This window comes from Echeneis naucrates, chromosome 9, assembly GCF_900963305.1.
Source record: "Echeneis naucrates chromosome 9, fEcheNa1.1, whole genome shotgun sequence".
Taxonomy (NCBI): domain Eukaryota; kingdom Metazoa; phylum Chordata; class Actinopteri; order Carangiformes; family Echeneidae; genus Echeneis; species Echeneis naucrates.
In genome coordinates, this window is record NC_042519.1 from 14,490,560 (window position 1) to 14,499,652 (window position 9,093).

At 41.5% G+C, this 9,093-nt stretch overlaps 1 protein-coding gene across 1 annotated transcript; it reads left to right on the forward strand.

Moving 5' to 3' along the window:
- The first annotated feature begins 5,680 nt into the window (after positions 1 to 5,680).
- On the forward strand, positions 5,681 to 7,040 carry LOC115048448 (transmembrane protein 252-like). Its single transcript, XM_029509904.1, has 2 exons — positions 5,681 to 6,493; positions 6,803 to 7,040. Exons 1-2 carry the CDS (start codon positions 6,228 to 6,230, stop codon positions 7,038 to 7,040), a joined length of 504 nt encoding a protein of 167 aa, XP_029365764.1. The 5' UTR covers positions 5,681 to 6,227.
- The last annotated feature ends 2,053 nt before the right edge of the window (positions 7,041 to 9,093 follow it).

Below are 9,093 nucleotides of genomic sequence, written 5' to 3' on the forward strand. Positions count from 1 at the left end.
AGCATTAAATGGTGTGTATAAGACCTAAGATCAGTAGTTTGCATGAATTATTGTCAACATAGAAAAACAGTTGACAAATGGATCCAGAGGAGTGAAAAAGGTTTCGCCCAATATTTTGACATGTGGCGTGTCAGTTCAATGAAAGCCAAAAGTGAATAAATTCTTTTTCACTATCCAAAAATCCTTTGGAGAGATTAAAACAAAAATCTGAACATAAAATACAAATGAACTGACCTCACTAGCCAGTTTTGTCCTTGAATTTAACGTCTTAATTTATCCATTTGTGCCATCGTCATCTGAACACACACATACTGAGGGAGCGGCGCGTCATTGAACTGGGTGAGTCGTCCCCAGCATATAGACTGTTCCCCATATTAAAGGAAATTTTTGAGTTTTTATGTCTTTGTATATCTGCAGTAAGACTCATCCAAGCGCCACAAGAGCTGTCAGGTTGGGGAATTCATGAAAATGGTTGCACATTGTTGGTGAGTATTTTCATTGAACTTGCTGGCAAGAACAGAGTAAAATGTCAGATTTCTTCTTCATGGCGCTCCTCATTTAACATTGCATTTCTGTGAAGTTGGTGTGGCCGGGAGAAAGATTTAAAGTAAAACAGACAGAATTGATACAGCAGAGGCCAAGTTCTCAAAACCTTTAGTAGAATTTGAGCTCCAAAACACAAAGTCTAACAATTCCCCTTATGCATCTGAAGACCCTCCCCGTCTCAGTGTGTGCGACTCCACGCCTCAGGTTTGCACAGCGTGCATCATCGGGGTTATTTTCTCCGACTTTACAGACTAAGCTCCCTTTGAGCCACAAAAGACACATTATGCTTGTTTTCACTGTCTGTGCTGCACCTCCCATGACAAATAAACTGACCAGCAAGTGCAAAATACAGCCAATGCCAGCTTCTTCTTCTTCTTCTTTTTTTTTTTTAACATTATGCCTTTTGCATTATCTGTGCATAGCAGTTAAGGTATGGCTGGGATTAAGGAAGATTATAGTTAGGCAACTAAAACTTTCAAATTGCCCCCACCGCTCCCCCAAAGCTACCTTGTGCTTTTTGTCACGCATGTTGGCCTTGTGTGGTGTGTACTCCACTGAGAGTGGAGCCAAACTGTGCCGGAGTACATGCCTATTCCTCAGTCCTCTCTTCCTGTAGCTGACTTCCAAGCGCCATGAGATGGAGGCTTGTGAAGTGAGCACAGCAGACAGCCATGCAGCCATCAGCTCCATCAATGGGCACAATTACAGAACTTGTTGTACTGTATCATGACCTAAGTGTGCGAGTACAGACTGTGGGGGGTCGTAGACGGGACTTGGATGGCACACACATACATATAGACACGTGTGCACACAGCAGCAGCAGCACCCCCCCCCCCCCCCCCCGCCCGCCTCATCCCTCAAGTGTTCTGCTATATCAAGCAGCCAGGCAGGGAGTCGGGGAGTAGTAACAGGGCTATTAGGACTCCCAGGGACCCTATCGATCCCCTCATTGATCCTCTCCTGCCTTGGCTGCTCCAGACAACTGCAAGGGTTATATAGCTACTACAGGAAAGAGTGAAACACTACAGGCAGGAGCACATGTTACAGTAGAGTGCTAAGAGCAGTAACCGAGCCACTTAGCAGAAGAGACAAAAAGACAGTGGATCAGAGTGGTGGAGAAAGTTTGAAGTTTGAACCCCCGCCCCTTTGCCTTTTCAACCTTTACTGCCTCTCTCATTCCTCCTGCCTTTCTTTTTCTTACGTTTTTGAGATTATTTTTCCTTCAACACACATGGCTCATGTTTCGTGTCTTTTTTATATATATATATATATATTTATATATCTGTAATGGCATCTTTACAATGACTGAAGGGAATGGTTTTACAGCATGAGGATGTTATCCGACACTTGGAGCGCAGCAGATGGATAATACGGGACAAAATGGATGGAGAAAAAAAACTTTGCCAACCAAAGTGAATCACAGATCATCAGGGTTATCAAAAACAGGCAGGTTAAAGATTCATTGTGCCCCCAAATGGATCGCATTAAAGTTCCATATGTGTCGGAATGACTGAGAGGAACTTTCCCCCCACCTGAAAAAGCTGTCAGGTCTGATGAGGTGGAAGACACTGATGGTTTTAGATATCAGTATTCAACATCCACTTATTAAATAGTTTTTACCAAGCAGCCCTCCACGGCTCTTGCTCAAAGGCCACCGGCACACCGGTGAATGAAAATAATGCAACATCGCCTCCGCTGGACCTCTGATGGTACTGCCCCTGCAAATCATTACCGGATTTGCATAAATGGGCCAAAATGATCATCTAAACAATCTAATAATTGATATCCAATCACTCTGTGCGTGTCCATAGCTGTGTTTGGTGACCATGAAACAAGTGCTGAGTGTGCAGCCTGACCCTGATGTGTATTAATGACAGAGGGGAGGCAGGTCCTCATCACAGCCCAGCTGATTAATAACCGGCCCGTCACGCCTTTCCTCACAACTAATGGCTCCCTGTCTCACTCTGTCTATAATTATCACTCAATAATGAGGTCTAAAAGAAGGCATGTGTGTGTGTGTGTGTGTGATACCAGCAGAGAGCGTACTGGGGGGTTGTACAGATGGAAGACGCAGTACATTGAACTCGCACAACATCTTGCAAGAAACTAAGCAACCTTAATCAAATATTGCATCTGAGTAAAATTTGAGGTAGTTGAACGTCACTTGTTTATCATCACGATAACAATGTGATGTCCAATGTAAGGCTTTGTTCATCAGTTCATCGTGTCGCCTTTTCAAAGTGTAACTGTTTTTCTTGCTCTCTTTGTACAGACAGTGCTCTCCTCCACTCCCTCATAAACCCAATTCATTTGTCCAAACAGAGTTAAAGGTTCATTTGACTGATAACATCGATGTCGTTAGGGTTCAAATTTCAATAAATATCTCAATAATATTCGTAATGTCAGTTCATTTAGCGTTTGGAGTGCTATTCTCCGTAATTTTAGCCTTGAAGGGTCATCCGTCCTCCCATCCCATCTTCTACAGCTTTTCCATTTCCGGGTCGTGGGGGCTGCTGGAGCCAATCCCAGCCAACGTTCCAGGCGAGGGGCGTGGTCACCCTGCACAGGTCAGTTCAGGCAAATGATATGAAAATATTTGACATTTCTCTGGGGACCTGGCTGTTCAATGGGTTTTCAGTGCTGGGACACTCACAAACAAAAACCAGCTTCGGCCCACTGAACAAGGGATTTAATGCTACCTGTTATTACCAAGTTGGCAGCACAGAGCTGGGAAGGAGCGCTGAGTCGGGGAGGGATGAGTGGAGGAAAACAAATCCGGAGCCTCCTAAAAGGGAATGCGATGGGTGAGTGGATGGCTTGATGAATGCAACAATGATGTGTATTCACATGCCTCATCACATGCATCACCTTCGAAATCTCAAGATCTCATTCCAGCTGAGGAGACGTGTCAAATGGCACTCTCCACCTCCAGCATAACCAGCAAATGAAGGAACCTTTTATGGTGCTCATATAGCTTCCGTGGCTGTTGAAGCTGTTCATTGTTCCTATCTGCATGACTGAATACTATTTAAGGAACATGAAAAAAAAAAGGCCATGCATCTTCCTTTACTATGGGTTGGGCAAATAATGGATGTTTTTGTGGTTGTTTTCATTTATTTCAGGGGACTGAAGACGACTGGAATCTTTCAGCTACTGTGAGGAGAGCAGTAGATCCCTAATAATACCAAGGATAATGTCAACTATTCCGTTAACGATAGGGAGCTTCATTTTGTGACGGATATTGTGTGATTTTTTTTTTTTTTTTTTGGTACAGTCTTCAGCTGTGTGCTAACCAGGTGCATATCAGACCATAACAGCTCCTTCCGATATGAGCGCCAAAGGCCAAAAAAACACACACTCGCATACAGTGATTTTATCCAAACAAAACCAGCCTCTAGAGGAAAGCAGGAAAACACTTTGAAATAGGATTTCTCACCTCCACTGGATCGGTTGTAATGACACAGACACTGAAATCCCCATGAGCAGCGATGCATTCCCAGAGGAAAATTACACCACAGCACAGGCAAGCGCGCAGCGTATTGCAGCGTCATCCTCCTGGTTTGTTTTGTTTTGTTTTTCTCGTCTACAGTTCATTTTTTCTCACAGGTCAGCTCATTTGTGATATCGGTCCAGATGATTTGTGATAAGCGTTGTCAGAAAATCTACTATCTTTAGCACATGGAAAATTGCTAACATCATCATCGTAATCTTCAAAACAGAGTTAAGTCTGTGTACTGTTGAAAGTACCATAGTTTATGGTCTCACCTTGTACGAGACTGCTGAACCTGTTTATCTACCAACTACGCAGTCCAATCAGCAACTTTAAGTGCCACTATTAACGTTAATTACTTGGTAATTCCAATCTATTAAGCATACTCTATCTGACATGGGCATCAAACACAATCTGTCAATGATATGACGCAATATCGAGCTCAGGGGATTCAAAGTGGAAGATAAGACAGATAAGGTACATAAAACCATAACAGTCTCAGAGCGTTGATAACAGCTCTGATGACTGAGCCACATTCATTTCAAGTGCTGAGGAGGAGTGAATGGATTTCATTCATAATACCATACCGAACACGGTAACCTTCAGGATGGAGTGTCAATAAAAATGACGACTCACGATGTTGTCTACAGATAATGTCGGGTGAGGTGCACAGTAGAGTTTACAGGTCAAGAAAAAAGAGAGGAGAAACGGAGAAGACTAAAATAACAACAAGTGAAACAAATAAAGTTTTATTTTTATTTTTTTTTAGTTCTTGTTTTAGATTTCTCATAAAAGAGTCTGAAATTTTAATCCTCACTTGTTAATGGAGCATCTGCAGAATTGTGTATTTAACATCTCTGCAAAAAATGAACCTGTACATTCAGAGAACAATTTAAAAGAGTATAACCTTCAGGATGCAGGTCTCTCTGACCTATTTCCAGATGATGCTTTCTTACCCTGTAGCTTATTATTGAGCTTCATGCAACAAGGAAGTCATATTTCACTATATAGTTATACTGTAGCTCTATATTAAGGCCAAAGTTCACATGCACCATTGAAGGATGTTATCGATGCAATCTCAGATTTGCGATTCAGAATATTCCACCCAAAAAAAAAAAAGTTAATCTGAATATTGGACTAATTTAATTGTGCATACGATTATGATGACAAATAAGTGTTAGAAATAAAAAGCAATACAAATATAAGTCAGTAAATTCCCAAAGGTCAGGGAAGCTCGTGAAAGAAAAATTGAAGAGGGTGAATACATTTTCATGCTACTGAAATTCGACTCATGGAAAAATGACTAAATGACTTTCCTACTCAAAGTTCACGCAAAGTGTTGACACTGGACAGTGTTATCAGCAGCAGCGGCGCGTTTGGTGGCCATGACCGAGTAGCATCCATCACATCCAACGTCAATGTTTTTCATTTTCACATGCACATGGTAATATTTCTAGCTCAACGTTTTGTCCTATTTTATATGTTAGCAAGAAAAATGGACTGTTGCAGTAGAATGGATCAAATGTGAAGCAAAACAATATTTTCAAATGAGTAAAAAAAGAAAATTATTGTGCTGCACACTTTAGTAATGATTTTTTTTTTTTTTTTTTTATGTTCCACTGTAATGCATTTGGTTCCCAGCAGCTTCCGACTTAATGGTTTAAATCAGTTCACCTTGTCTAATTTGTAAAAAGAAAACACAAATTGTAATTCTCCAAACAGAAAATTGTGCAAAAAAATGGTAACCAAAAGCAAAACAAAACAAAACAAAACTGTAATTGCAGATTACAGATAGTTTTTACCGAGTCTTTACCTGTTAATAGCAAGTTTAGTAAATTGCTCTCTTGTTAACTGGCCAAAGAATTTTTGCTTTACCAGCCATATCACACTCATCCTTCTGACCCCAGATTAATACTGTGTTAATATACAACCGAGGAGGCAGGCACCTTTTCAGCTATCTCCCTTTATGCCTGAAGAAGCAGAGAAAGTGACACAGACTCACACACACCTCAACTACGGAAGCATTTTTTCCATGCAAATTTGAGAGAGAGGATCATTGTGAGCCTAGGATTATTACACTGTAAAGACCTCCGAGCTGATACCAGTGGTAGCTCCTCTCACCAACAGATACAAGTAAGAAGAAAAACACACCTGGAAACTCCAATTAGAAGCAACAACAACTTAAAAAATCATGAATGTGACGAAGCGGCTGTGGTCTCTGGCTCGCATAGTCCTACCTACTTTGGGATTTGCGTTGACGTGCATTGGGGCTTACCTGGTGTCCCTGCAGAGCGATTACAAACACACCTGGACAGTCATCCCAGCCTATATCATGATCGTCTTCGGCTTCCTGGCGATAATCGTGGGGCTCTCCTGGACCATCTACCTCAGCATGAAAAGTAAGATGTACCGAAGAGGAGCACACGTACAACAAATCCACATCTACACCATTGAGAGGTAAGAGGCCGCCTGCGAGCAACTATTTCAAAGTGTTTGAGTGAAATGATCATAAAAATGACAAAAGAAATGAATTTCAAAATGTAAAGACATATTAACTTTTGTTGAAAACATGAACAATTACTTGGTTTTACAAAACATGGAATATTTCTGTAATTATGGACTCATAATAGTTGCTGTGCCATTATACAAAAATAACACTTCTATGGCACAAACTACAGGGAAAATGTTTGCTGTCAAGTCAAAACTCTGGAAAAGAAATGAAATGAATGTCCCTAATGCATCAAATATATTCTTTTCTCCTCACAGACCAAGCTCCTTTCCTCCATCATACGAGGAGTCTCAGGGAAGCCACATCTCTCCTTATACAGTCCCAGAGATCGTGGTCGCAGTCGACGGAGCGGATGGCGTGATGGACCTCGCTCCTCCCCTGTACAGCCAGGACAGCTTGGGGGACCCCAACTGCATGTGGAGCTGGGAGCAGCCCCCCCGGTACAGTCAGGTGGAGCGTATTCAGCAGGGTCAGGGGCTGACTGACTCTGCCTGAGAGAAAAGGAATCAGTGCTGATGTTCGAGATGCCTGAAGTCGAGATGGAGGAGAGAGAGCCAGATGATGAGCCGGAGAACTGCTGAAGTCACCTGTGTGCCAACGGTCCTCTGTGAGCTCCCGACCTCAGCTCTGGTTAGCCCAGAAGTATCGGTGGAGGTTTTGGCCTATTCACTTAAACTGTTCTGAGCTGATTTTTCTGAAGTGGCTTTGTCTTTAGTTTCCTAAAACAAGGACGCGCGTCGCCATTAAAGGGAAAAAGTGATGATTTATAGTCGAGTTGGATCCATGGAAGATTGGAGTTGACAGCCAACACTTATTTTTAAATGCAGTGGTTGCATTTCCAACTTCTTATGTTTACACGCATAAAAAATTAAATGATGTTACTCCTGTTCTCAGGTTGATTGTGCTATATATTGTATTTGTGTGCTGTTGAGTACAGAGATCAAGACATTAAACTTGTACCATACCACATTGCTTACGCTCAAAATGTTTGCTTTCAGTATTTAGCCAACAAACATTTGGCAGACTTGTTTTACATTGTAAAATATGACATTTCACTTTTGTCAAGATATTTTGAATTGAAAAAAAAAAAAAAAATGGCTGATTTGGTCACGACTCATAAAATAGGATCTTCAGGTGTGACTCTCACAGCAGTAACATGACCAATGCTGTTATGACTGGTGAGGAGAGCTATCTGACGTTAGCACCGAAGTGAACGTTGGCTATGTAGCTATGGGATGGATGTTTAATTTGCCTTTCTGTTGGAACGGATTCATACACTACGGGTCTTCAGTGACCAGGTGGGCTGAAGTGAACAGCCATCACAGAATGAGAGTTTTTTAAAGATAGGCACAGTGCTGTCCTACCAGCAAATGAAGTAATCAGTAATATCAGCTAGCTCAAACAAAAGCAAACGTGTGTATTGCATTCCAAGTGAAGTAAACCATGCTGCTCTTCAGTGTTTGAAAGCCGTGTTTTTTCAGTCATTACTCAAATGGCAGCTACAGCGCCACGCTGGTTCCAATGAACGAGTTCAAAAGACCTGCGTCAGTAAAAAGATCCGAATTTCCCATCACAAATAATGACTGTGTATTATACTAAATAATGAGCAGACAAATATAAAAAGCTTACTTTGAATCAGGAATAGTAAAATCATATTGACCACATCTGTTCTTGGGACAAAACCAGACATTGTATAAAACTACACAAAAATACAATTTATACTCAAATAAGTCAAAGATTTACTAAACCAAAAATAGTCCGATGAAATTCATTTTGCTGATGACTCCAGCAGGCTGGAGCAGAAAGAAGAAGCTGTTCCTTCCAGCCTCTGTCTGAACACACCAGGGACAGCAGGTATACAGCATGTCTGGCAATCTGAGATAACGACTGCTGAAAAGGTGAATTTAAATACGCATAAATATCATCGGACACAAAACACGAAGCCAGTGGGTAAAATACTCTGCCACCAAATCTTCCAAATAATTTGGATGCAAATGTTAGCTACTTGCTAGTATGTCAGTAGTTGTATATGAGCGCTATATGGCCAATCATGTATGTCAACTGTTTTTCAGTTTTCAGCTGAATATGTACATTTACGATTCTTGACGCCGTAAGATGTCATAACAGGCTGTTTTAATAGATTATGTGCTCTCTGTGAAGTACACCTGGCAGCTAAGTTGAAAAGTTCACCACAATAAAAACGCTGGTGAGGCATTAATGTTTTGCTCAGGTATACAACCTTCCAGTACATTTTAATGCGCAGATGAAAAAGGGGAAGTCGAAATCTTAAAAGTACTTAAGAGTACTTAAAAGGAGCATATCCATCTCAACATGCCCCAAACTCTCAGAAAAAGGGGACAATTTCAGCATAAACCTAAACTATCTTCTTAGCGACGCACTGAAAAGTGATAAACTGCCGCTGATTCTCATCCAGCCTCCGAAATAACCCCTGACATTATGAAAGAGTTGCATAGGCCAATAACCTGTAATGGCTGACAGGTAACGTCTGGCTGACTGAGTGAATATTTCCTTGCGGATATCCACTGGC

Excerpts from the sequence above, each read along its gene's own strand:
- LOC115048448 (XM_029509904.1), top strand. The coding sequence starts at position 6,228 with ATGAATGTGACGAAGCGGCTGTGGTCTCTGGCTCGCATAGTCCTACCT. Across the intron at positions 6,494-6,802 it reads CACATCTACACCATTGAGAG|ACCAAGCTCCTTTCCTCCAT; the intron begins GTAAGAGGCCGC and ends TTCTCCTCACAG.